This window comes from Simochromis diagramma, unplaced genomic scaffold, assembly GCF_900408965.1.
Source record: "Simochromis diagramma unplaced genomic scaffold, fSimDia1.1 OVJJ01000107.1, whole genome shotgun sequence".
Taxonomy (NCBI): Eukaryota; Metazoa; Chordata; class Actinopteri; order Cichliformes; family Cichlidae; genus Simochromis; species Simochromis diagramma.
The window spans coordinates 4487622-4515491 of record NW_024387209.1 but is presented as its reverse complement, the minus strand read 5'-3'; the positions used below and the strand labels follow the sequence as shown (position 1 = coordinate 4515491).

General features: G+C 41.5%; 2 protein-coding genes across 3 annotated transcripts; one reads left to right on the top strand and one right to left on the bottom strand.

Moving 5' to 3' along the window:
• Nucleotides 1-2173: 2173 nt before the first annotated feature.
• Nucleotides 2174-8986, bottom strand: LOC120746083 (glycerol-3-phosphate dehydrogenase 1-like protein). The gene is made up of 8 exons (XM_040051352.1): nt 8855-8986; nt 8159-8336; nt 6279-6419; nt 5912-6050; nt 5653-5765; nt 5335-5568; nt 3276-3382; nt 2174-2736 (listed from the first exon to the last, which is right to left on the bottom strand). Exons 1-8 carry the CDS (start codon nt 8893-8895, stop codon nt 2640-2642), a joined length of 1050 nt encoding a protein of 349 aa, XP_039907286.1. The 5' UTR covers nt 8896-8986; the 3' UTR covers nt 2174-2639.
• Nucleotides 8564-27176, top strand: LOC120746081 (oxysterol-binding protein-related protein 11-like). Of its 2 annotated transcripts, XM_040051345.1 has the most exons (14): nt 10337-10452; nt 10691-10759; nt 10955-11130; nt 11465-11544; nt 14377-14562; nt 15172-15370; nt 17785-17930; nt 18065-18205; nt 19888-20350; nt 21732-21918; nt 22700-22882; nt 22968-23121; nt 23480-23582; nt 23617-27176. In XM_040051345.1, the coding sequence occupies exons 1-13, from the start codon at nt 10337-10339 to the stop codon at nt 23534-23536; spliced, it is 2157 nt and encodes a 718-aa protein (XP_039907279.1). In that variant the 3' UTR covers nt 23537-23582; nt 23617-27176. The 2 variants fall into 2 exon arrangements, with proteins under 2 accessions (XP_039907280.1, XP_039907279.1); XM_040051346.1 differs by lacking the exon at nt 10337-10452 and adding an exon at nt 8564-8716 and having other exon boundaries at nt 23480-27176.
• The last annotated feature ends 694 nt before the right edge of the window (nt 27177-27870 follow it).

Genomic DNA, 27870 nt, shown 5'->3' with positions numbered 1-27870 from the left:
GAACATGTTAATGCTATCAAGCTAAGATCTCAAACTGAACATCAACATCATTTAAAGCTTGCAAGCATCTTAGTTTAGTCAAAATACCACTATGCTAGCTAGTTCTTTGTTAACTAATTAGTTTTGCTTAATTTCAAAATAATATAAGTTACTGTTCAACACATTAGTCTGTAAAAATTTCACTGCTAGATGTAAATTGATAGTAGATTTTTTTCTCATCTTTGGAAGGCTTTTAGCCTTGTACCTCAGCTATCAATGCTTGATAAGAAGCGTTTGCCTTTATTTACTCTAGAGACTGTAAAACTTTATAAAAGAAGTCCAACTTCTGAGGTGAGTTGTTGAGTATGTGCTGAAATGTCTGAGTGCTACTGTTTTTGTCGCTGTTAGCTACTGTTAGCCTCTGCTAACCAACCTTAGCGAACCTTTCTTTTAGGTGGATACAACATTGTTCGACTCTGACACTTACTGAATGAAGTTATGATTATGATTTAAGAACGTAATCAAACTGTTTATCAAAGGTAAAGTGATATTTTGTATCCTGAGCCTAATATGGCATACGTTAGCTCTTAATAACAGCTTATAGTTTTTAAATGGTTGTTGTTTAGCAGGCTCCTTCTCAGCTGTCCAGAAATGAGAGGGTCATATATCTAATCTGCTGACAATAAGTTACTGTGACAATAATATCAGAAATAAATAAGCAAGTTTATACATGTTTTCATTTGTTAAAACCCTGATTTCATTTCTGAAGCTGACGCTTGAGGTCATTTTACAAAGAAACAGGTGGTGTACCTTTCATTCATGTTTTCGTTTCGTTGGTGAAGGGGACCCCTTCTCCTGTGATAAAACATGGGTATGGTCTTTCATATCTTGAGTCATAAGGTGCAGGCATAAATGTATCGGCCTGTTCACAACACCAGGAACCTATGATGGTATTCCTTCACCTCAGCTTTTAGTGCAATATGTATGTGGCTGGTCTCAAGCTACATACATACATAAAACACCATTAGTTTAAAGGGTGATGTCCTTCCAGCCCGCTTTATTAAAATATGGTGGTGGATGGCAGACACTGCTTCCTATGACTCCATGCTGAATAAACTTAAAAGCGATACAGAAGATAAAGATGAACGTTGGGACTACTTTTGGAGCTATCTGAAGCAAACAGGAAATCATGACCATATTATCATAATCTGAAGGATTATTAACTGTGACCACCGGTCCAAATGTTACTTTACCATCATTTTTATTTGCCCATTTCTGTGTTTCTTCTCTTGGAACCCACTGTTAGTTAGTTTCTCTTTTCTTTCTTTTAGACTTGTAAGGGCAGGGGTGCACACCAGCAGTTTTCTTGTGTTTTTTGTTTGTTTCTTTTTTTTTCTCCCTCTTATACATGTTGCAAAATCAATAAAAACTTAAATGTCAAAAAAAATAATAATAATGAAAATATGGTGGTGGCTCCCATAAACTGCAAACCTGCTCCTATGCATGCATGTAAATGTACTGATTCTTTAGCGCTTCTCTAATCTATCTGAGCACGCAAAGCACTTTTATACAACTTACCTAATTCACCCATTCATACAAGCACTTTCCTATCTAACCTTCACACACATCAGAGAACAATTTGGGGTTATTATCATGCAGTAGCATGCAGACTGGAGAAGCCAGGGATCAAACCACCAACCTTCTCATTACCAGAGAATCTGCTCTACGTCCTGAGCTACAGGCACCCATAAACACATTTATGAGGATGCGTCAGTTTGTTGGAAGATGTAATTACACGCTAATCTGTGCATATCTACAAGTTCAGTATCCTTTAAAAAAATACAGATTGTATCTTTAAGGTAATAAATACATAAACAGAGACTAGAGACATAATATGTGACTTAAATGGACATGTTACAGAGATAAACAGGGATGGGAAGCAGATGGAGATAGACAGTTGAGAGAATATCAAAGGTTTCACCGGTCTGCCCTATAACAGGGTTGAAATGTAGGGACAAGGACGGCGTTTGTTCTTTAATCTGCTCTCTCACACTGCGTTACTGCAGCTCTCCTGGGAATCACTTTCAGCCCAACACAGACTGACTGTGGGATCTAAAACACCACTCAGTCATAAAGCTGCAGAGACAGGACAGGATACCAGCTTCCCATTTCAACAAGAAATGACAAGACTGTTTTGTTATGAATGGTTTTATTGAAAAAAACAAAACAAAAAAATCCACCTCCACATGCAGAGTTAAAAAAGAATATGCTGGATTTTCAGGTTACAAACAGACATCCTGTAGTGACATACGACAATAGTTACTGACAGATTCTGGCAGTAGTACAATGGAGTGGTTTGCCTTTGATGGTAGTTTATCCCTGCCACAGTTTCAAATGAAATTAACGCCACACGTTTAAAAAAAAAAAAGCAAAATTGGTAAAAAGCAAAAAAACAAAACCCAAAACTTATAATAAAATGCTGCGAAAATATTGTGCAAGAGCCATGATTAAATGACACTGACGGAGATAATATGAAGTGCCCTGGGTTGTCATCGTTTTGTTAAATTGTGCGTTTCTCTGATGATTCTCTTCCGCCCTCTAGTGGTAGTAAATCTCTACTGAAGGAGCAGCAGTGAGCATGTCTGCAGACCCCGTTTACTTTACAAGTGCTCGGGGTGGTTCTGCAGACAGGTGATGAACTCTTTCACCTGTCTGCCCTCAAAGCAGATCTGGTAGACGGCTGCGAACAAAGGAAACCTGCAGAAGGAAGGAGACTCAAAGTTTATTGCATGTTGACGTGAGGACACTGCAAATGAACTGTTTGTAGGTCAAGGAACAGGAACAAAACAAGCTGCTGGCTATAAAAAAATAAATGATTTTAATATCCTTTATTGTCCGAGACAGGTTCAAGATAAAAATGAGCCCACAGCTGCTGGTCTAATCAGAGGTGTAATCAGGCGATATAAGTGAAAACACTTGTGTGTGTGTGTGTGCGCTTGTGTGGACCATGGCTGTTTATACTGCAGTTTGCAGGTAATTACAGATAGCAGGAATGCTGATAATTCTTATTAGTTTCATTTAGATTTCATGCTGCCGGTAATACCAAAACTTCAAGAACATAATTGTGATTTATAACTTCGATCCCAATCTTCGAAGAGCACAGCCAAAGTAAATATTCGGCCCGACTTGAACCATTAATGTAATGAAGGCGTACCCAGCAGACTGGAAACTGGTTCTGCTAATATAAAACAATAAAACAAAGACGTAACTGTACGTAAAAGGATTAGTGGACTTACTTGTTGACCATGTCCCTCTTTTTTAAGATCTTGTAGACCTCCGCGGAGGTCTGCGGACCCTGGAGCTTCTGGCCATTGAGCATTTCCGCCTCCAGCTCAGCGATAGACTGCATGAGCAAACATAAAAGTGTAGGCTGAGCAACCAAGTATGTTGACAAAAAGGACACACAGATAGAGATCTATTGTGTTGATGGCAGTAAGCTTTTCAGGGCTGTCCTGGATACCATTCTTTGGTCTCCAGAGAGTGAGCACTGCAAGCAGCAGACAAGCAAAACTGCTTCTAAGGGGCTTTGAAAGGGAGCTAAATCTAGCAGAAAAGTCACTAAGAAGGCGACAGTGAGATGAACTGAGCCGCGATGATCACTGCTGTGAGCGAGGGGGATATAAAGACTGCCCAGCAAATATTTGGTTAGAGCCCTTAAACTTCTTCCTTCACTGCATCCATGACCCAAATCAAAGATAGCGTGTGCACGCTACCTCTGTGTACACTTCAATTATTCATAGAGTAAACCCAACGGGGCCACTTTTCCTCAAGATAAAAATGCTGCAGCCCCATTTAAAGTCTGAAGGAAAACATGACTGACTGAAAGAGTTAAATGAAGTGCAGCTGGGTCCATAGACCTTTTGGACAATGATGCAATTTTTGTAGTCTTGCCTCTGTGCACCTCAACAGTGGATTTTGAATGAATCAGTCCAGACTTCCAGCTTTAATTCAAGGGGTTTAAGTTTTTTTTGCATTAAATGTTCAGAAAAAACAGCCATTAAAAGAAAACAAAACTTTGTTTTCCTTTTTAATACAGTCCCCTATTTTCACAGGCTCAGTCTCAATTGTAGAAACCAACATGGACCAACAAGGATTGTTTTTAATACTTGGAAATTCCTCTCGAGACGCTCTGCCAGAACTTTACTTCACCCACCTTCAGCTGCTGCTTGTTTGTGGGTCTCTCTGCCCTCAGTTTTGTATTTAATAACTGAAAGGCTGCTTGGTTCAGTTGAGATTAGGTGACTGACTTGATCATTGAAGACTATCTCTTTATTTGCCTGTGAGACTCTTGGGTTTTGACTTGGGGTTGAACAGTTTTGCAGCATTTGGTTGTATCCTCGCAGGGAGTAGAGCCTCGTACACTTCACAATTAATCCTGCCGCTTCTATCAGTAGGCACATCATCAATAAACACCAGTGAACCAGTTCATGCCCTTACCACACCATGAGCACCACAATGTTTGATAGATGATGTAGTATTCTTCAGATCATGAGCTGCTTCTCTAATCATACACACCTTTCTCTTTTTATTGTTCTACTACAAGTTCATCATAGTTTCCAGAACTGCGCAGGCCATTCAAGATGTTTTCTGGCAAAGTCTAATCTGGGTTTATTGTTCTTTGTGCAAACCACCTGTAAATTCTCTGTATCTCGATTCATAAAGGCATGTTTTGCTTGTAAACTTTGACAATGATATAAGTACCTCCTCTATAGTGTTCTTGACTTAGTTAGATGCCATTAAGATGTTTTTCTCAACGATGGAAATAATTCTGTCATCATCCACTTCAGTTATCTTCTGTGAGCTTTGAGGGTTTTTGGTGTTGCTGAACCAGATTGTTGATTTGGACACTACGAAAGTTTTTGCTGTCTCTCTGATTTTTTTTCCCAGGTTAGTGATGACCTCCCTCATTTACATTAGTATCTGTTTTAACATTCTATCGAGAGTTTGAGTGAAATGCAAATGAGAACAACACTCACATGTCTCTGAAACTGCTCAACAGTCAACTGTTTAATTACTTTTGAGTCTCAGAAAATGCGGCACTATGTGTAAAAAGAAAAAAAAAAAGCTGTAATTCCTGAACAGTTAAAGCTAAATGTTTATATAAAAAAAGACCTTTGAAACTGCACAGTAGTGCACTTCAATAACTTTGATTTTTCCCTCTTAATACTAATAGTAGATATTTGATTTACATTGTAATAATTAACATTTAGTTACCCTTTGGATTTGGATTTTTGTAACTTATATTCCTCTTATTTGAAAAACAATAATTGAGATGGACTGTCCTCTCTGACTCACCTTGGACGTTCTGACGAAGGCCTCTGCGACCTTCCGGTTTCGTCCTCCGTAGCAAGTGGTGATAAGGTCGGCCACGCCGCAGCTTTCCAGGAAGGTTATAGAGCTCACTGAGCCTTTGCAGAAAATTTTGGCAAAGGCAACCATTTCCATCAGGCCAAGCCTGATTACCGCCGCTTTGGTGTTGTCGCCACAGTCAAGGCCATCACAGAATCCAGCGCCGACCGCCACAATATTCTAGCAATGCATGAGGGGAAGGGTGCAAACATTTTAAGGTTTTTATTATACAAGGAGAATTTGACTATGGAAACATCCGTTTACCTTTAAAGCTCCACAGAGCTCCACTGTGTCACTCTCCCGCACGACAGCAATGCGAAAGTTGGGAGTCTGCATCAGTTCTTTGAAGATGTGGCCGTTTGCCTCATTTCTTGCTCCTGTAGTGAATGAAGTTTATTAAACATAGAGTGCTAAATCGCTTCAGCAACACTTAAAACAGGAAGTAACTGTGCACTAGCTTGTCTGACCACCACAAAACCTCCTCTGCAACTTATCTACACATGTGCTGTACAAAGTATCTAACCGATGGTGGTTTCACAGAACTTCTCATCCGCCACCTCGCTGGCGATGTTGGCTCCCATCAGGACGCTGACGTCAATCTGTAGTTTCTCTCGGATGATGTCGGAGATTAGCGTCAGTCCTTCCGGTCCCTCATCAATGCCCTGGATGACAATAATCAACAATTTAAAACATAACCTCTACCCTGAATGGGCTTTTGGCCTTGAGATGATGGTGACACATACAGGATGTGATTGTCTCTCTATTATATTGTATTATATACAAAAAACTCATGATGCCATGACTGCAGAAAAATAAGAAGCTGTGGTTAGGACACTGTTTCCCCTTTTATGCTGGCAGAAAATGTGACATGAACAGTCACAGGGTCTTACTTTGATGAGTGATATCCCGATAGCTCCCTCTGCGATGTGAGGTTTCATCTGATCACAGAGTTTCCCGATGAACTGGTGCGGGATTACAAAGACGAGGATCTTTGCTCCTTTAACAGCTTCTGTGATGTCTGGAACAGCCACCTAGTGAGCCGACAACAGCATGTTAGTCCTCATACAGAACCAAATCATACAGTGCCAGTATGCAAGACACTTCATTTTGGATTTCCTCTAACCCACACAGGATCAAAAGTATACATACAGACTTAAATATATACATGTATTCACTTAAATCTTTTAATATGTGTTGCTGAGGGTTGTACAAATTCTTAACAAAGCCAAGGCCCAGTCATGATCACCAATGATCAATCATGGCTAACAGACCCTGTATAAAATCCAAATAAATTCAAACTTTTCACCCAATTCTTTTTTTTTAAGTGATTAAAGATGTATGCTGTACACTCAATCCACTCTGGAAAAACGGCAGGTCAGAGAAATCATTAAAAGCCCCAAATGACCATGATATTCATGCCCATGACGAGTGGATGGAAACTTCTGACCACAACCGTATATATCACTGTACACTGATATATATAGTAGTTTAATGCTAATTTACGGCAGTATGTATCTGCGGTATATCGTTTTTCATTAACATTGGTAAATATTTAATAAGCATGTAAGGAATAATGCAAAGATAATTATGACTAATGCAGCGTTCCACTTGGAACTTGATGTTGGAACTCGGGAGTTATGTCTCTCCTGAGTTAGCACGTTCCAGAAAAACCAAAAAAAACAGGAAGAACAGGTTTGAAAAAAATTCTTATCAAGGTAGAGCTATTCAGACATCACTAGCAATTCAGCATAATTCTTATGTTTTTGCACTTAAAACACACAGTCATAAACAGAGCCTGAGAAGTGCTCTGAGTGAGTCAAAAAACACACAACAGTGACAGCACAGATTAAAAGTTTACAGTTTTACTACAGTTTAGGTTCAGTGCCAACATCTTGGATTGGTAACTTTGGGTATGTTGGTCTGCTCTTACTTCCCGAGTGGGAAGTTCGAGTAAAGTGGGTGTTCCATAAAATACATTTCTGACCTCCAACTTATTAAGGAGCGCACCGTAATCTGAACTATTTAAAGATGACACTGCATACCCACTGCAGCAGCTTAGTTATTTATGGATTCCATGATATTTTCTAATTTTTCATATTCTATGACAGTTTGAACTCAAGTTCAATGATCTATAATTAAGCATGTGGTAACTTTATACAACCAAAGACTGCAAATAATGTCTCAAAAGCCAGTTTGGTGGCATTATTCTCACATTTTAATGAAATATAATGCACTCATTTGTATTTTCTTAAATTAGTTTTCGAGTGTATAAATAGTCTGGCCCCAGGATGTCTTTCTAGTTGCATTCAATAACAAAACAGTAAGAGGAGGATTGTGAATGGTAACTGTAAAATACCACACCACAGATCTAAATATGGACAGTCAGCAGCTATGAAACACACCCCTAATTGAAATCAATTTGATTACAGATATCAAATCTTTTAGAGTAAAGGTCAAAGGTTGGTTAATTGTATTAACTTATTAATGTATCTTTCTTACGCTATATTTTTTCAGTATGTGTATGTATTGTATCTCTGTGTATTACAGTGCATTGCAGTTTTATGCTGTTTGAGCATTGTGAATGTAAAAGACCAACAAGGGACAAGGGCAGGAAATTAGCAATGGTATTGGAACCATGTCAAACTGCATTGTTCCTTTTAAAAAAGTTAAATAATCTTATCGGTGCAATGTCGTGTGCTTCAAGATTGCGGTAATTAGCAAACCGGACTGCGTAATCTACAGATGATGCTTCTGTAACTGTTACACTTACCACATTCTTGGGCAGCTTGTGGCCTGGTAGATACTTGACATTTTCATGCTCGGTGTTGATGATCTCTGTCAGTTTCTTCCCATCAATCATTTCTTCATAGACCCACATGTTCACCATTGGGTCAAAGCGGTTGGAAGCTTTGACATTGTGCCCGATAATTTTGGCAATGGCAGAACCCCTGAGGGAGGGACAAAGATCAGGTTAGAGAGCCAGGACTGAGCCTAACCCAAAACCACAGGTTGAAGCTCTGGGAATTAAGTGAGTACACAAAGTACAGCATGTTCCTGAAAAGGCTAAAAAAGCATGCTTAGGCTTGGAATTGGACTTCTTCCAGGAACATGCCCTTAAGGGAGAACTCTTTGTAGTCCCAAGAGTTAGAACCACAAAAGGTACTCACAGGTACTCTGTACAGGTACTCTACAGGAGTGTATGGATTTTATTTTGCAAGACCCTTATTTTAGAAAGCAGGATGCTACTACACGAACAGCTCTTTAGAAGCAATCGAGGAAGGCTGTAAATAACAGCTCCAGATCTTCCTTTCTGATGTGCAAGACAGAGGTAAAGATAAGCCTATTAGATTATGAATACAGCGGGTTTGCAACCAGTAAACGACCAAATCAGCGATCAGTTTTCAGTTGGCTGAAAAAAGGGAACTCCTACTTCTAAAAGAGGCAAAAAGATACAGAAAAACGTTACCAGTTTCCAGATCCAACGATGCAAACTTTCTTTCCGGGCATTTTTAAAAGTAGAAACTCCGACAGTGAGCGCTTTGCAAATACAGCCTGTTGCCCTTTACTCCCCAGTCTATAACTTCCTTATACGCCCTGAAAACGCTGCTACTCTCTTACCCCGCCCTTACTGCCACGGCTACACCTCTTATTATGTGCAGTTCATAAGCAGCAAAGCCTTCTCCACGCATCCCCACCGTTTAGACATCTCCACTGTTTTTGAAAGCTTCATAGCCCATATTCAGGTTCGAGTTTAAAGGTGACTGCATGCAACAGCAACAAGTCCGCTATATTAAAGCGAACGTTTTAAAGGCCAGTTATTATTTAATATTATCGGGAAATATGGCATACCGCCAGTCACATTACTACCTCATGATAACAAAAGCGTATTTTAAAGGCGCTTCCGGTCATTGGGCTTTTCAAAATAAAGCTCTTGCTAACAAAGGATGCCGCTTAAAAAACAAAACCACTACACCCCTAATTAATTTAACACGTAAATTAGCTTATACATTATATTTAAAAACGAGGTATGAAAAACATTAAAAACAAAGCAGATTAATAACGTGTTTCTTTTTAAATAAATATGATTCAGCCCATCATTGAACACTCCTGGCTATCAAACATGTTTACATATTTGTCAAAATATTTATACACACAAAACGCATCTGTGTAATATCTTTAAAGTTTTACTTGTCTGCACATGTTCAGCGTATACAAAAAATATCAAATAATAAATTAGTGGGAACAAATATGGATAATATGTGGCCTATTTGTGTAATTATTCATTCACTTTATTTTTCAGCTACAACAATGCAAAAATATATTATAAATGTTTTTAAGGTTATAATTCCTTCTTTCAAATAATACTTGCCAGTCAGCATAAAAATAACAAAAAACTAATTTATTTGTTTTTCTTTCTTGTTACTTAATACACAAAATCTGATAATATTTTATAAAATTATTATGTAAAACATTTATTTCCGTTTTAGATTGCGGCTTTTTAATCCCCTCCATTTTTTTTTAACCTTTTACGCCTCTTTTACGTTTTTTTGTTTTTATTGTTTGTTTTCTTTTTTGGTTGGATGGATTTTTTGTTTATCATAAATGATTATATTTTTATATATCTTATATATCTCAATGCGGAAACGCTCCTGTAAGGTGAGTCACATGACCGTGTCCCCAACCGAAGCCAGTAAATATCAGGCTAGCTAGCAGTCTGTTAGCTACTCCCCGTTCCAGTAGACCAGACCATGTTTTTTCAGCTGTCATCGGCCAGTTGTCAGTCCAGCGTGTGTAGTCTGTTCGGTGGTGCTTTTCGTTAAGCGATGACCTCCCAGTAAGAGAGACTCCGTCCTTTAAAAAAAAAATCAGCCCTGTAGACTTGGCTGGCTTTACAGGTTAGCTTAGCGCTAGCAAGCTGCGTCCAGAAGAGGTGTCGTTGCTAGTGACTATGCAAGGGGAAACCACGACGATCCGAATCACGGAAAACGAAGGCAAGCTGGATGTATATCCCCAGAACAGGACCCCGAGCTCGGGGAGAGCGAGTGCCAAAAGCTGGCAGTACAGGTTAGTTTGTTCCGCTAGCAGCTAATTTAGTGTTGTCAGGAGCACTTCGTTCACCCGGACAGCACAATAACCTACTCTTTTTCAGTAGTGTTTAAGTGTGTATTTGGTTCTCAGGTATACAAGCTGAGTCAGAGGAATGCTCTGTGATTGAATTGTGTATTTACCTTGCTGTGTTTATGGGCGTGTGCTCACTACCTGTATCATTTTATGAGTGTCTCCTTTTGCCCCATAATACCAGCGATCACATGGAGAATATTGATGGCTACCTGATGAAATATACCAACCTGGTGACAGGCTGGCAGTACAGGTGAGTTCTGACCCAATTTCATGTGACATAAGTCATCTCAATGAGCATTAAAGACCTTACAGTTGTATAGGGACAAAGTACTTTTGTGTGTGTGTTTATGTGTGTTTCTAACTTACCAAACAAAAATGTAAGGTGTGACTGTGATAAAAAGTCATATCATGGACAGCAGACTAAGCCAGTGTTGTTTGATTTCAGGTTCTTTGTCTTGAACAACGAGGCGGGCCTGCTTGAGTATTTTGTCAATGAGCAGTCACGGCCACAGAAGCCCCGTGGCATGCTCCCTTTGGCGGGGGCCGTCATTTCCCCGAGTGATGAGGACTCGCATACCTTCACTGTCAATGCCATCAGCGGGGAGCAGTACAAGCTCAGGGGTGAGGATCTGGCAGCCATGAGTGCTCTAAGTTAATTTGGCTTTAGCTGGTGCTTCTGTGCTCCTTCCTGAGCTCTCCACCTTTTATTGATGCCTCCATTCTACTTTTTCTTTTCTTTGTTTTAAAGCTCAGCCTTGCTCTCATTAACTTCCATCTTGTTCCTGCTGTATTGATCTGGATGTTTTTCCATTATCTGCTGCCGGTGATGCAGAAGCACACAGGAATCAATGCTGAGTATGATTACTGTAGAATTACTGTAACAAGGTTGTGTTCTTCTTCTCCTGTGTGTGTGTGTGTGTGTGTGTGTGTGTGTGTGTGTGTGTGTGTGTGTCAGCCTCTGATGCCAAAGAGAGGCAGCACTGGGTCAGCAGGCTACAGATCTGCACGCAGCACCACACAGAGGCCATGGGGAAGGTAAGACTGACAGTGCCGAGTGTGTTTATACCTGAAAAGAGGCACATGACCATAATTTGTACCATGGTTGGTTTACACTGGATCATTCTTCTGTCAAGAATATATAGTTTTAAAAATTTATCTTTAAAAGAAGAAGCATAATTAAGATAAAAACAAAAAAGTCAAAAATAAAAATCAGTTGAGGCAGGCTGCCTGTTACACTTTTGTTGGATATAATGACACAGTAGTTCAGTTCAATTCAATTTTGCTTGTGTAGCACCAAATAACTACAACAGTCACCTCAAGGCACTTTATATTGTAAGGTGAAGACTCCACGCTTTTCTTTCCAAGCTCCTTAGACTACGATGACCTGGATGACTGAGAACCTTCACAGACGTAAAGATAATATATACACAATAATACAGAGAAAACCCCATATATCAGATGACTGCTTGTTAATAGAGGTATCCTATTAGCCAATCACATGACAGCTGCTCAATGCATTTAGACACATAGAGTATGGTCAGGATGGCCTGCTGAGGTTCAAACTGAGCATCAGCAAGAAGGTGATTTAAGTGATTTTGAATGTTGCTTGGTTTGTTGGTCTACTGATCTGCTGGGATTTTCCCATACAGCCAATTCCTGGGTTTACAGAGAATGATCAGAGAGAGAAAATATCCCGACTGCTTCAGGCTCATAGGAATACAATAGTAACTCAAAACAATCACTTGTTACAAGCAAGGTATGCAGAAGAGCATCTCACCAGCAGCAGAAGACCACATCTGGTTCTTGTCCTGTTGGCAACTGAGGTTGCGGTTCACACATGTTCGCTAAAATTGAACAATAGAAGACTGGAAAAACATTGCCTGATCTGATGAGTTTCAATTTTTGCTGCAACATTTGGTTGCAGCAAAAATTCTAACCACAGTGTACTCATCAACTCATGGCTGCTTTGAGAAGATTAACACACGATGTCACAAAGCTGACATCATCTCAAACTGATTTCTTGAACATAACAATGAGTTCATTGCACTCATTCTGTCTGTGGAAATATTCTTATCCTTGAAAAAATGAGTCAAAATTGTCATCAGATTTATGGCTCGGGTAATGGCCGATCTGTGTGTTTCTTACTAAATCTAACTGATTCTAAATCAGAAGGGTCGTGATTGCCGCATGCAGTCTGCAGACAGCCACACCACCATTTTTCTGTAAGGAAACACGTGAAAGCAGAGAGAGCGGTGACAATGTTGTAAGCCCACAGAAGCACCACTAAAGCAACAAGGAAAGAGAAGGAAGTCTGACTGGCATGAAATCGTGCTAAAGTTTGCTTCGTAAGCTCTTATCAGATAATGCGTCTGCAGCTGTGTGAGCAGTTTGTGCAGATATTTGTGTCTGCGAGCAGTGATGACTGTGCAGAAAACACATTTTCATAAGCTCAAAACTCGGTGTGCTTACAAAATAAAAGCTAAAGGCATATGGCTGCCTTGATGCATGAAGCTTTGTACTTTACCTTCATGTCCAGGATCTTTATCTAGATTTGCATATTAGCATATTTGCAGATTAAAAAAAAAAAAAAAAAAGTTTATAGTAAAAGCCTGGAAAACTCAACCGATGTGAAATGTGCACTCCAGAGACAGCAGCTCATTCAGTCCTGTCTGTCTTAAAGGCTTGTAAACCATGAACAGCTGCGTTTTACTCCAAAGTCCATCTTTGACATCATTGTGAAAGTCAAAATCAGCATTTTTTTTCTGTGCTGATGAGCAGTGACACAATGCTCTTTCATGAGTCTTTTTTTTGTTTTTGGAGCAGAAAACCCATGCTGCTGCACACCTTTAGGCTCTAAAGGCCCTTAAATGGCTGCTGATCTGTCAATAAATGTGCAGCAGTGAAACAGCCGGACAGTACTTTGGTGTTAAAACTGTTAGGGTGTTGTCAAAACTTCCTCAGCAAAATCTATGACTCATGAGCGGATGTGACAGTTTCCTGTTTTCCTTTCACATGTGCCAAAGGAGGCAATCCAACAGAGTTAGAACAGTATCGGTGTTTATGTAAAGAAATATCAGCTTCCAGCCTGTTTGTAAGTGCAGCAAGCAGCAGTATTGATCTGGATATTGATCTCCAGATTGCTGTGCAGCCCGTGGCCCATTTTAATGGTCTGGAGATGGCAAAGTTTAGGAAAAATGAGCAAAGATGTGCAAAAATACAAGAAAAATGTTTTTAAGTGCTATAAACCACAGAGCCTGGGAGCCGGAACTGGCCTGGCAAAGACGGTGATCCAGGCCCAATGACAGCTTTGAAAAATGTGAAGTTTGGACTTTTTTAAGTTGGTCATAGGGGTCATATGATTGTCTGTTTTCTGTTTTCTTTGTATCTTTACCTTACAGTATGACGCACCTTTAGGCAACTGTTGATTTGACTATATAAATAAAACTGAATCAAAGGTTCGGGCCAGTTTTGGAGACTCAAAAAAAAAAAAAAAAAAAAAAAAAAAACCAACCCCAAAAACATAACAGGATTTTTTTTCCCTTTTACTAAAATAAAATAAAAAGTGTTTTATAAAATAATATATTTTCAGCATGTTTTGTGCTGTTGGGTTTAATTTAGTCCGGCATTAAAAAAAACAACAACTTTTTGTTTGTTTACGTACGCTTACAAATTGAGGAAACAGTATGGAGTTCAGGGGCCATGAAAAAGCCTGATAAATATCAGTAGTTTACACTGCTTATAAAATGTTTTTGAAAACTTTTATTTTGAAAAAACAATATGGTAGTGCAATACACCCCGTCTCATTTATAGCTAGAAACACTGCGCTGACCCATAAATGTAATGACTGTGCTGGTCTCCGTTCCTCAGAGTCAGCCTCCGTCAAAGTCCCGGAGTTACTCCACGGCGTCTCAGGGCAGCGGCAGCTCCCCGATGTCCATGCGCCGGCACAGCCAAAACCCCGCCTCTTTGTTTGGCTGGTCGCAGGTCAGAGGCTCGTCGGCCTACTCCAGTAAGAGGTCCCTGCTGCCCGACCACCTGATGGACGCAAGAGAGGTACACTTTGATCTGAAGAAGTCATAACTCACTGATTGGGGGGAACTTTTAGCCAAGACACAAACAGTGGGGGCTAAATCCCAAGGGATGCTAGTTGCGTGCTACATTTTATGATGATTAAAAAGACTGGATGAAGGCGCCGTGTTTGGACAAGATGAGCAGACAGAAAGCAGTGCTGGCACTCACTACAATGTTTCATTAAAGTTTAAACTCGAGGCCAAGTACAAGCAAAAAGTACAAGAAACATTTAGTTCCTACCAGGCACGCAGCGGTGAATGTGAAATATTTAAGAGGCGCTTTAGAGCAGGACTTTAGCTCACTGAGATTTGTTTAGTCATGAGCTTTAGTAGTCTCTCTCTGAGCCAGTTTAATGCTGCAGATTGTCCACAAGGGGGCACTCTCATGTTTATTTAACTTGAGTGGGATACAGCAGGTTTTTGTTCTAATCAGCAAGGTGTAAATATGTTTTTCCCTTGAATTAATCAGGACGTGATAGTTAAACAAAGGCACTGAGTCAAAATCAGCAGAGCTGCCTGCACAGATAGTTAATCACGGTCCTGTGAGGCTTTGCCCTTATTAAAAATAACCACGACATCCTTGTATCTCCAGATGATGAGCCAAGCCCAGGGTCAGCACAAAGACCTGATCCAGGGCATTGAGGGCCTGCCTGCGACTCCTGGCCTTTCCCCCCTGGACCAGGACCTGCTGATGCTCAAGGCCACTTCCATGGCCACCATGAACTGCCTCAATGAGTGCCTGCACATCCTCCACCTGCAGCAGGTGGCCCGACAGAGAAGCTCCCTAGGAGGTACGTGGAGGGATGTGGTGGGTTGTTGTTGTTGTTGTTACCTTTTGTGTTTGTCACAAAAGGTAACGACACGTAAGTTGAACTGTATATGTTAAAGTACCTGGATGACATTAAGGGTGTGCTAATTAATGACGGTACACTAAAAGCTCAAACTGAGTTTAGTTCATCTGGACCCAGGCTGGCAGTCAGAGAGCTTTTGGCCAGCACGAGTTTCTACAAACAGAATACTTACAAAGGTGGGACGGCTTGTAAAATGATCTGCAAACCTCATAAACCTGCATTTTATTCATAGAACATCGAAACATTTTCTTTCTCAGTTTGCACATTTGACATGGTTTCTATTGCTGTATTGTGTTCAGGCAGCATGGACACGCAACTTTATTTAGTTTAACTCATATAGCACTAAATTCCAGCTTTATCTCAAGGGGCTTTATATTGTAGAGCAGCGGTCCCCAACCTTTTTTGCGCCACGGACCGGTTTATGCCCGACAATATTTTCACAGACCGGCCTTTAAGGTGTCGCTGATAAATACAACAAAATAAAACTAGTACCTGTACTGAAAAAAAGATTTATTCATAACACACGAGAAAAGACCAAGGAAAACCGAGTTAACGATAAAAACGATAACAAAATAACACTGAAAACCGATTAAAAACCCTGAAAACCATACATTTCGCACCTGAGCCTCAACTCTCGCGGCCCGGTACCAAACGACTCACGGACCGGTACCGGTCCGAGGCCCGGGGGTTGGGGACCGCTGTTGTAGTGTAAAGACTTTACAATAGTACACAAAACCCCAACAATCATATGACCCCCTATGAGCAAGCCCTTGGAGACAATGGGAAGGAAACACACCTGTTTAACTTGAAGGAACCTCTGGCAAAACCAGGCTCAGGGAGGGTCAGTCATCTGCTGTGACTGGTTGAGGAGACGGAAAAGGGACAAAAGATGCTGTAGATGAAAGCAAGAGGTTAATAAACTGCTAATAGGCAGTGCCATCACCGTGATGGCACTGCACCGATGGCGAATGCCTGCATCTCATCGGTGTTGGTTTGTGTGCAGCCATTTCCCTCGTTCCCGGGTTTCAAAAATGGCGCTTTTCATTCATTTTTGGCTTGTCTCAGCGTGCTCGGAACCCCAGCAGAGTAGATGCTAATACGTGGTCCTGCCACTTAATGTAAAATCCTAAAATGAGAAAGTCAAGTAGATGCTTTACAAACAACCCAGCCTTCTGTGATGAATAAAATGGCTCTAATGTTTTTCTGGACGCCACTTTACTGACTCTTTCAGGGTTACTTCCATGACAAGTTTAACCGCTGAGATGTTATTGAGCTGAGTAGAATGTTAGTCAAAAAAAAGACCCAGTAATTGTAGGACTTGTACTGGGGGGGGGGAAGGTTGTGCCACCTGTCGATTGTAGTTTTGACGTAATTTTGAGTCCCTCGTGGTGCTTTATGGTCAAAATCACCTGCTACTGTGGTACTGAGTCGTCCCAAACACTGTCCCTCTGCACCACCTCTATCTTATCCCTTTATTGACCAACCCTTTATATTTACCAGTAAAATTGACCATGGGCCCGCTGGCGGGTTCAATAAAGGGTTAAATAAATTCTATATAAACTCAAGTTAAATTTTAAGTTCAGTAAATACATGATGTTTGGGAAGTGGGTGTTAAATATTTATGTCTCTACTGGGCACACAATCCTAAGAACAAATCATAGTCTTGCTCATGCAGTGTCTGCACCCAATCTAGGCGGCTAGTTTGGCCGGACACTGGAATTATTCTGCATTATTGATGGGGTCACCTGTCCCTGTTCGTACCACCTGTCTCGCTGGTAATTGGATCTCAGATGGTTAAATATCCATCCGCAGCACCTCGAGGACGGCTCTGTTTTTAAGCTTCACGTTAAAAAACATACAGTAAGGTGAAGGAGAGGAGACTCGCTGATCTTTTGTTAAAATGCCGGAAAACTCGTCCCACTTTTTCCACAGCGGATCTCGTTACTCGATGTATATTTCATCAGGCCGGACTCGCCACAGCAGCCAATGAGATTAAGTCTTCTGACGCACAAGGTGAATTTGAATTAGATCTGTCCTCTGCTATACGTACTTTTAAAGGGGGCGGAGGGGGGGATGCCATACTGAGAGGGTTTAGCCAATCAGGGGGTGGGGGATGCTTCCAGAGTATCCTGATACCTGTCTTCACGGAGGAGTTGGGTTACACTCTTTTGGTCGACGGCAGCTCTCTGAGGAGCAGAAGCTCGCTGCAAGGCGATTGCGGGGCGCCGTGCGGTAAATGGTGGGCCGAGCTTAGCGCTACCTGTGCATGTAGGGGGGCCTCGGTCGGGTGGGAGGGAGGGGTAGGACCATGAGTACCTCTGAACCTGCACCTGTGCACTCCCCGTCCACTGCAGGACCCACAATCGAGTGGCTGGAGCCCAAACTGCCCGACATCCTGAAGAATGGCAGCAGCTCCCTGGGCAGCTTCGCGACAGGTGAGGGCCCGCTGGAGGGGAACCGCTTGGAGCTCAGCAGCCCCGAGTCCTGCAACTTCTCCGGGGTAAGACCGGGAGAGGGGAGAGGTTATCTGTGTCATGCTTGTTGCAGTTTTCTGTTAATGCTCTGTGAGACTGCCTTGTTTTAAAATCAGTCATACAAAAAAACTTTAATTTCTTCCCTCCTCTCTCCTCACAGGAACAGGAAGACATAGATGCAGAGGATGAATTGGAGGACTCCTTTACGGACAAGGAGGAGGACCTGGGTGCAGTGGAGGAGGAACGGAGCGTCATCCTACACCTGCTGTCGCAGCTGAAGCTGGGGATGGACCTCACGCGGGTAGGTCGAGTTCCCATATCAGCGAAAACAATCCCTCTGAGACGCCAGCACGAACGGGTCTTTGATAAGGCTCGCTTAGCTGTAACAGAGGAGGATTTTCCCGGAGCGAGAGGAGTTTCTTGTATCAATAAACACAGAGTTCAAAGCACATTGCGTCACAGTGAGGCGTGAAATGCTGTCAAGATTCCCTTCTGATTGGTTTTGAATGCAATTTCACAGAATTCTGGTAAAGAATAAACCAAAATGAGGAGTTCACACCACGTTCTTCTGCAGCTAAATAAACCATTTTTTAACAGTGTACTGATACACAGTTAAAAGTATGTGGTAAGATTGTTTCACAAGTATTTCAGCCTTGACTCAGCAACTGTTACACAGAAACACTGCCTTTCACTTCTTAGGTTGTTTTTTTTAAATAAATCCTCCTGTGCTTTTCATGCATCATTATAAAAAAAACAAACCCTGCAAACTTTTCTAATGTAACACAAAAAGCTCAGCTGTTTCTTTAGATCGTGGCCTGATGTGTTGCTTTTTGAGATCTTTTCGCAATATTTTTGTGATATTGTATCGATACAGGGACAACAAATATTTATCTTGTTAAATAAATTAAAATACTCTGGGAATACTAGGAACAAAAGGGATCATCTCATGCACCATCACCCAGACATAATGTTAGCTAAGCAAACTAACACATTATCCAACACTGGGTGCACTTAGCTTGACAATTCAGATCAAGCTAATGGCTGAAAAGGACAAACTCCTTACATCCACCAAAGAGAGAAAATAATAATCAGCGGCTGCCTGGTGATTAAGTTGAATTTTTCACATTGTGCAATTGACTGTAGCTTGTGGTGATAATCAGTTGCCCAGAGCTTGAGGGTGTTGCACAGTCATGACCACGTTTGATCACAAAGTGATTGCGCAGGTCGCCTGCACCTTTGCAGTGTGACTTGGACCGACTGCAATCCCTCTGAGAGATTTCAAAGGTCTTTAAATAACTGCTGTCTGATTTATAAATGCAGACAGATTGCCAACATTTCGCCATCAGTCTGAATGAGTCTTTGTCGTTGAGCACAACTCGAAGGGACTCGACTCAGCTGGCCTGTAGAACAGGAAGGCTGATCAATGAAAATGTAATTGTTAAATGTGAATTTCTGTCTATGCAGACAGCAACAGATATTTGTCACAGTTAAATGCTTATTAAATATCAGCCTGTGATGAGGCTGATATCTAGTAGCACAGTGCTGTATTCGAATTAAAGCCGCCCATGAAAGTAATTGAAGCTGTTTAAAAACCACATTTTGAGGCAGGATAAGGAGTCATGGTTGAAGTAAGCTCCTCATTCTTGGTAATTAGTTGTCAAGGACACGTGCTTAAACACCCTGACCCGAGGCTTACGCTGACACTCTTATCTTTCAGTGTCAGTTTGTTCCCGTAGTTCGATATCCTGCTCTTGAGTTTCTGATTTATCTCATGGGTCCGCTGGCTTACCTCAGCTGGAACTCTAGTAAACACCCCATGATCCGCAGGGTCACGTCCTGTCTACGTCTTTTCACTTCCTCATTGCACTATATTTTTCTGCCTAACCTGAGCTAATTTAGAAGCATCCTCAGACTCAGTTTGTTAATGCAGTATGTTCCAGAAGATGTGGTTAAAATCTCTTCTCTCGTCCATTTTACTTGTAGGTGGTCCTCCCCACCTTCATTCTCGAGAAGCGCTCTCTGCTGGAGATGTACGCAGACTTCATGTCCCATCCGGATCTCTTTGTGACCATCACAGACGGCAGCAGTCCGGAGGACCGCATGGTCCGGTTTGTGGAGTACTACCTCACCTCCTTCCACGAGGGCCGCAAAGGCGCCATTGCCAAAAAACCCTACAACCCCATCATTGGCGAGACCTTCCACTGCTCCTGGAAGGTGCCCAAGAGACCAGACGCCTCCAAGGAGCCTTCACAGGGAAGCCCCGACCCCACTGCTTCCAGCCAGGACTCCTACCAAGTGCGCTTTGTGGCGGAGCAGGTTTCCCATCATCCCCCTGTGTCTGGTTTCTACGCCGAATGCCAGGAGAGGCGGATGTGTGTGAACACACATGTGTGGACCAAGAGCAAGTTCATGGGCATGTCCATTGGGGTATCGATGGTGGGGGAAGGTAAGGCAGCACAATTTTTAAAAAACTGTGTTCTGCGAGGTTGGCAGCAGGAGTGGAAACACGAGCTGTTTTTACACAGAGCACATGTAGGAGGCCCGCTCACCAGCAGCGAGTGCAGCGGGGGGTTAGCTCCTCTACACTCTCATTCACACAGGCTTTGCTGAATAAAGAGAGAGTGTAGAGCATTTATTGTCTGATCTGACTTCTCCCCATTTTAATTCTCACCTGCACCTCGATTGGATGTCTAGAAAAGTTCAGGGACGCGTTGCATTGGAAACATTAGATGTTTTCACACATGAACTCGAGACGGCGTCAGCAGAATCAGGTTGGCTTCTTATCTAAAGTTCTCACTTCTCACGTGTAGCAGAAAGCAAGAGATGGCCCGCCTCAGATGTGTTTTCACTGCTGGAAGTAATCTGTTTGGCTCAGGTGGAGCATGCTGAGTTCTGGCAAGTTACCTGCTCTCTTCTCACGTGCACAATATCATGATGTGTGCTGTGGAGCTGGCAAGTCGCTATCTCACCTCCTTCTGATGCACCAGAGCTCGAGGCCGCAGTGCCAAAAAAGCCTTTCCATACACAGCTGTAACTGACAATAGAAGTGAGGTGCCCCCAACTCCCTTACTCCTCAGTTTGGTTTTAGTTTTATCTTAAAGCCCTCTTATTACCAAAAGAAGCAGTGTAATTAATTTAGGATTAAATTCTGGTATATCAGGTGTCATATTTGGTGTATATTCTCATTTGACTATTAATGCATTTCCTAATAAAAGTATTTCTCTCGTCCTTGTTAATAAAAATGTAGGACAGGGCATGTTTGTACTTTACTGTGTAGGGCCTCAACCACAGAAGCATCTCTGTCATTTCCTCTGTCACCCAGTGCAGACAAATAAGGGAAGTGTCGTGGTTGTGCGTCGGTAATGTGCGGAGTCTGTGCACAGCTTTGCAGACTGTCGTCTACATGCCGTTGCTGTTTACCGTCACCAGGTGGCAGCATCAAAATTAGGTGGTACAGCCGACCTGTGGGATCCAGCTGCTCTTGATGTTGTTTATCAGTCAACCAGCTGCTGAAAAGAACAAAGTTAAAACCATTTCCATCACCATTTGACCTAAACCTGCCATCATCCTTGTTGGGCTGCAGGCTCCTTTTGACCATTTCTGCGGTAGGGCTGTTGCAATACTAACATTTCAGACTTTGTTGAGTATTTTCCTGGATATTTCTATCATTATTAATACCACAGGGTGGAAAAAGACAAAAGAAAGATTCGACTGTATCCTTATTTATTGTTGCTGGGTAATACATTACATAGTACACCCCTCATATCTCTTTGTTACAACTGGCAGAAACCTTGTAAGTCTTGTTTCTGCTGTATTTATTCTTCCAGGTTGTCTGTATTTGCTGGAGCACGATGAGGAGTACACCTTCACGCTGCCCTGTGCCTATGCTCGCTCCATCCTCACCGTTCCCTGGGTGGAACTCGGCGGCAAAGTCACCATCAACTGCGCCAAGTCGGGTTACTCGGCAGTCATTACTTTCCAGACTAAACCCTTTTATGGAGGCAAATTACACAAGTAAATCTTAGTTTTTATATCCACAACAAGAAGTAAAAGAAATGTATTTAATGTGGTTGCAATGATTGTCATTATATCAATATATGTGGTTTGAATCGTATCAGATTATGAGCTTGTGTTCCTTTTTGCCCATTGGGATCCATTTTCAGAAAGTTATGTTGTTATGCTGATGATGCTCAATTTTATTTACCACCAAAGTGCAACAACTTCCAAGCAGTTACTGCTTCGTTTCTTGGAAAACAAAAAAGTTTAACTTCAAACTTTCTCAAACTGAAAAGCAGAACAAAAACAGAGGTGACCTTATTTGGTCATTGAGACGATGCTTTCATTCATTCAATGAAATGTGCTCTCTAAATGAACCGAACTTGACTATGTGACCAGGTGAACTACTAGCAATACTATGACAGTATTCAATTTAATTCAGTTTTATTTATATAGCACCAAATCACAACAACAGTTCCCTCAAGGAGCTTTATGTTGTAAGGTAAAGATCCTACGGTAATACAAAGAAAACAGATAATCCTATAACCCCATGACCAAGCGTTTTGGCAACAGTGGGACAGAAAAACTCCCTTTTAACATTCAGAAACCTCCAGCAGAACCAGACTCTGGGAGGGTCGGCCATCTGATGCGACTAGTTGGGGATGTTGGCAGTAAGACGAGTTTTTGATTGCCAGTTCTGCAGCTCTTTAAAATAAGTGTCCAAGATGGGCGTTCATATCTAAACAAATCCTCAGAATTGCATGTTTGTATTAATTCGGTCCTCCTACCACACGTTTAGGGTAACAGCAGAGGTGAAGCACAACTCCACCAATGCAGTGGTGTGCCGCGTACAGGGCGAGTGGAACGGCGTCTTGGAGTTCAGCTTCACTAACGGAGAGACGAGGGTGGTCGACGTCACCAGGCTGCCTGTGACGAAGAAGCACGTGCGGCCAGTAGAGAAGCAAGGACCGACTGAATCCAGGTCAGATGAAATTGAAGTTGAAGGAGCAAACTTGCAGCTCCTGTGTATTTAATAGCGTTTGCTGAAACATTTCGATCCTTTGCAGGCGCCTGTGGCAGCACGTGACCGAGGCTTTACGGCAGAAAGACGTCGAGAAAGCCACTGAGCATAAGACGGTCCTCGAGGAGAGGCAGCGGACGGAAGAGAGGCACCGTGTCGAGACAGAAACCCCCTGGAGGACCCGATACTTTGACAAAGAGGTGAGCAGTGGTGATTTATTAGGTTTCTGCTGATACAGCAGCTGGTATTTACTGCATAGAAAGTCATATTGAATCATATAACTGCCACATTGAAGATCTTACAACTTATATACACAAAATATTTGAATTGCATGATTTAAAAAAAAAAAAAAAAAAAACTTCTCAGAGGAGTTTCCACACGTTAGTTTTATGCCCATTGTTTGGCAAAAATGTTGAAATCAAATACTTTGCAGCCTCAACTTAACAGTCTGGTGTTTTGTCTAACTTTATCAGGGTAAACAATTATGCTATCTCACTGCAGACGCTTCATTATCACTGATACGTGATGTCACACTGACTCTCGTCTCTCCTCCTGCAGGGTGAAGGTTGGGTTTATCACAAGCCACTTTGGAAAAACTCTACATTCAAATCCTAGTTTCTTCAGCTCTCCCCTATCTTGGATGTTGATATTGTAGATTCAGAGGTGTGTGTGTGTGTGTGTGTGTGTGTCGGAGTGTGTGTGTGTGTGTGTGTGTGTGTGTGTCGGAGTGTGTCGGAGTGCACACACGCATGTGGCCGTTGGTTATGAAATGAAAAGCATGACCTGCACTGACGTACAGACGAATGCGACGCTGAGGGGGGAGAAGGACCGAGACGGCATGACCGAAGGTGTTCTCGAATCTCTCACATGATGTTCAGGAAGAGTACAAGTTTTTGTACTGCAGATTAGTTTGTTTTTGTTTGTTTTTTTATAATCTAATGTCAATGAAAACATATTCTTGTACAGGTAATGGTACTCTATTTACACAGCCTTAAGATGATCTGATGAATGATACTCTGTTTGGACTCGGATGATCCGCCTGGATATGGTTTCTTCTTCTTCTCCTCTTTTTAAACTGTGGTCTCACCTGAGGATAAAGGGACTTTTGGTGAATATCTTCTTTAAATAGGAAAGAAAATCCCCAAGTAACTGGAGAATACATCTCATAAAGCTGAATCTGTGTATTTGATCTGATAAAACAGAAGTCATTCCCTCTGTCACTGGATGTATTTACTTACTCGTGGTGTTTTGATCTGAGCAGTACAGAAACCTTTAGTGGATGCCTCCCACAGTAATTATTAAACGGGGCAATTTCCCAGAGTATATACATAAAATAGAACATTGAGCAGTGCTTACAGAAATTTACGTACTTTAAAATGACAGATTTAAAGAAAAGTACTGAAAATTAAAAAATAACGGCATCTGAATACTGAACACTGAATTCACTCACTGTTTACTGTAGACTGCACTGCGTTTACTGTGTTTACTCTTATTTTATAAGTTTATTTATCTTGTCACTCTGAAGGAAAGGTCCCAGTCATATAGGCCTAGAGACAGGTTGGCAACCTGATGGCAACCACCAGTTGGTAGGTGGTGCTGGCAGTTGCAAAGAAGGTGCATTAGAATTGCTTTAGTTTCTAGCATGTTGCTTATAGTTTGCTTGGAAGACACCAACTTGTCTGCAAACACTTTGCAATGGCTCTCTGAGCAGTAGTGAAACTATGAAGAGTGCAAAACAAGCCTGCAATAGAGACCGCTCACCCTCAAGGTGGAAGTTGAGTCCTTTAAAACATGTTTTCAGTAATAAGGTGTACTTTTACTTTGAATTTGAACGGTGTCTATTTCCAGTTTGCATCACATTCCCAATTCGTAGTTTCACTCCTGCTCAGAGAATAGTTGGGAGACTGTTTGGATAACACCCAACGTTTCTTTGCACCAACTACTCATGACTGCAACCTTTCACCGAAGCAATAACAAAGAGGTTATTGGTGCAGCACCATATATCGCTTTGCGATCAGTTTTACCTTGCAACTGCTGGGAACCACTCCCCAAGCAGTTTGGAAATATGCCCCCCTCCCCCAGTGACGAGAGGTTGCCTGGGGTTTCCAGGTGTGCGTAAGAAGCCTAAGATGACCTTGGTGGCATCACTATGACTCTATTAGGGTTATTTTTTTTAAATCATAAAATTTAGTTAAAGCTCCCCTTTAAGCTGTAAGCAGATCTATCTTAGGGTTTGGTGATGGGTAAAATTCTCCAACAGTTCCAAATAGTTACCGTGTCCAGTAGTAGGTGCTGTGTTTGTGCAACATTTCCTCAGTAATGCATTGTGCCACGAGGTTTCCTTAACATCAACCGTACATTTCCAGAGGGGTGTACTACAAAGCAAGTTCAAGAACCTAAAAACACGTTCACAGATGATCTGTTGTACTAATCAACTTTGTTAACGCAGACTGCTTGAGGGTCTGTGCTTCGAACGTTATTGGATTTCATGACTTAAATAATCTGATATATTGGTTAGTTTTTCTTGAGATTTCCTTAATGTTTGTTATGTATGATTGTTTATTAGCTGTTACTAAGGGCATTGCAGTTCAAAAATAATCTTGTTTTATTGTCACAAGTAATGGATTACTCTGTTACAGTCTGCTTGGATCAGTTGGTTATTGTTTATGGCTTCCAACACGTTGCCAGCGGGAAGTTGCAGAGTGCCCTCTGGTGGACACACAACATCAACCCCTGGCAAGGTTGAAGGGTGTTTCTCTCATTTCTTTCTTCCCTACTTTATCACGTTTTCATTTTAACAGTTATTAATGGCAACAGATTAGCACATCGCTGACATTAGCTAATAGCTGAGATGAGCCAATAGCTAAGATTAGCGCTGCTCTGAAAATAACCTGCTCCACACCAGGTTGTTTGGCATAGTTGCATGGGATTTATCCAGTTTTAGAACCCCCCCCCCCCCCCCCCCCCCCCCAACACACACACACCTTTGTGATGCTGAAGACTTTGACTTTAGGCTAAACTTAGCTTGTTATCCTTTCATCTTGCGTCATAGTACACCCCTCAGGTCTGTACAGCAGAAGGAGGCACCACCTTGTGGCACTATTCAGCAATTGCACTTTACAAGCTAAATAATTCTCAAGAAGACAGACCACTAAAAGAACAAAACTTGCACATTGACACTCCCCATTGTAAGTGCTTAGTAGTGCATTCGTGAGCAACTATGATGCAGAGTTTTAGGTAAGTAGGTCAGACCAAAAAACAGTGTTTTAAAAGAGCTAAATGAGCACGTAACCAGCCAACATGTACACTGAATTTAACGCCAAGTTTAGTCAGTGTACGCCCTTGTTGATGATCACTATAAATTCCTTTAGAAACACAAAGTTTCCTTTCAAAGCTTCAGCTCTCAATTTAATGCTGAATGCTGTTAATATTGATGTGGGGTTTTTTTTGTTTTTTTTGACAAGTTCACGTTGCTGGAACAGCATGTTGTAGACTGAAAATTAGCAAATTTTATTAAATGATTCAGTCGCAGGCGAATGCTTCTAAAAAGGACAAAAAGAAAATGCTATGCCACTCTTCTTGTCTTTTGCCTTTTTTCTTTGTGGTTTTGCAGTGTTTGGAAAAGTCCTGCAGCATGATTGCAAACTCACTTAAATTTCCTAATGTCTGTTGTGAAAGCTTTTAACCAAATTTGCTTCCTTTTGTAATGTAAATAAATATTTTCTTTAAATGTGTGTCCATCCCCGAGCTTGCCCTTCTTATTTCTGGAGTCACTTTGAGTACTTCATGTTCAATCAGTGTTTGTTTTCCTCTTTGATTCCACTCTACCGTGCTGTGATGTATACATGATATCCTGTATGTATCGCCTCCCTGCTAAAGCAACACGTTCTGAGAGCAGAAAGCCACCCTGCCATTGATAAGCTACCCCCTTCAAATCTCGGTGCCTTATGCAAACTCTTCATGTGCGTGTGCCGTCCATCAAGGAGCACGGCACTCATCACCTACTTATCTGACCGATGCAATGATGTATGTATTGTTAACGTGTGTTTGATTTCTTTTTCTTTTTTGGGTTTATTTTTAAAATCAATGCTTGACGTCGAGACTTCGACTGAGCACTTTTACTGACGGTTTTGACATCCTCCTAGTTTTTGGATTCTGCTGGTTGTCTTGCAGGTCTCTGAAATGCACTGAAGGAAACCTGGTGTGTGAAAAAATGGATGTGTGAGATAATCTAATAAATGGTGTATCACTTGTATGCTGTGTCTGGTTCCTCTACTCATCAGCATTATTATTTATGTGAAAAAGGCTGATTTTTAAGACATATTGGAAGCTACACCTGCACAACTCCAAACAGAGTAGTTTCCCTTTTAACAAATGACCAGTACTATGCTGTGAAATCAAGTCTAGGAACTCATCAGCTTAGCCTTTGGCTTGGAGTTTCAACTCTACTCGGGACATCAACTTAAAGGGAGCTCTATTACACTCATATCCAGCTCCATTGTTGGACTCTACTAGAGTGGCTTTGCATGATTAACTGTTCAAAATAATCCATATTTATCACATTCATGGCCTTTATGCAGCCCGTCAGTTGATCCTGCCTGAAACGAGCTGTTCTTTCTCCCTTTAAGCCAACTGTTTTGTGATTGGCTGCCCCTTATAAGCAGAAGGTTTGATAGCACATGGGTGGAGCTTCTGTACCCACAGCCAGAGCTGTGAGCCTGGTATGACCATATCTTCTGTCATTAATCATATATTTTCTAAATCTGTGCCATCACAGTAGTTAAAAAATCTGAGGTTTTGATTACACTGACACTGACCTCATTATTTGAAACTCTCGCTATGTTAAATATAACATCCACCATTATAACTGTACATATATGCACTCCTGTGAAAAGCTAACTCCACCCTCTCTGCTTCCATAGATGGTGAGTAGCTGAACAAATGCACTT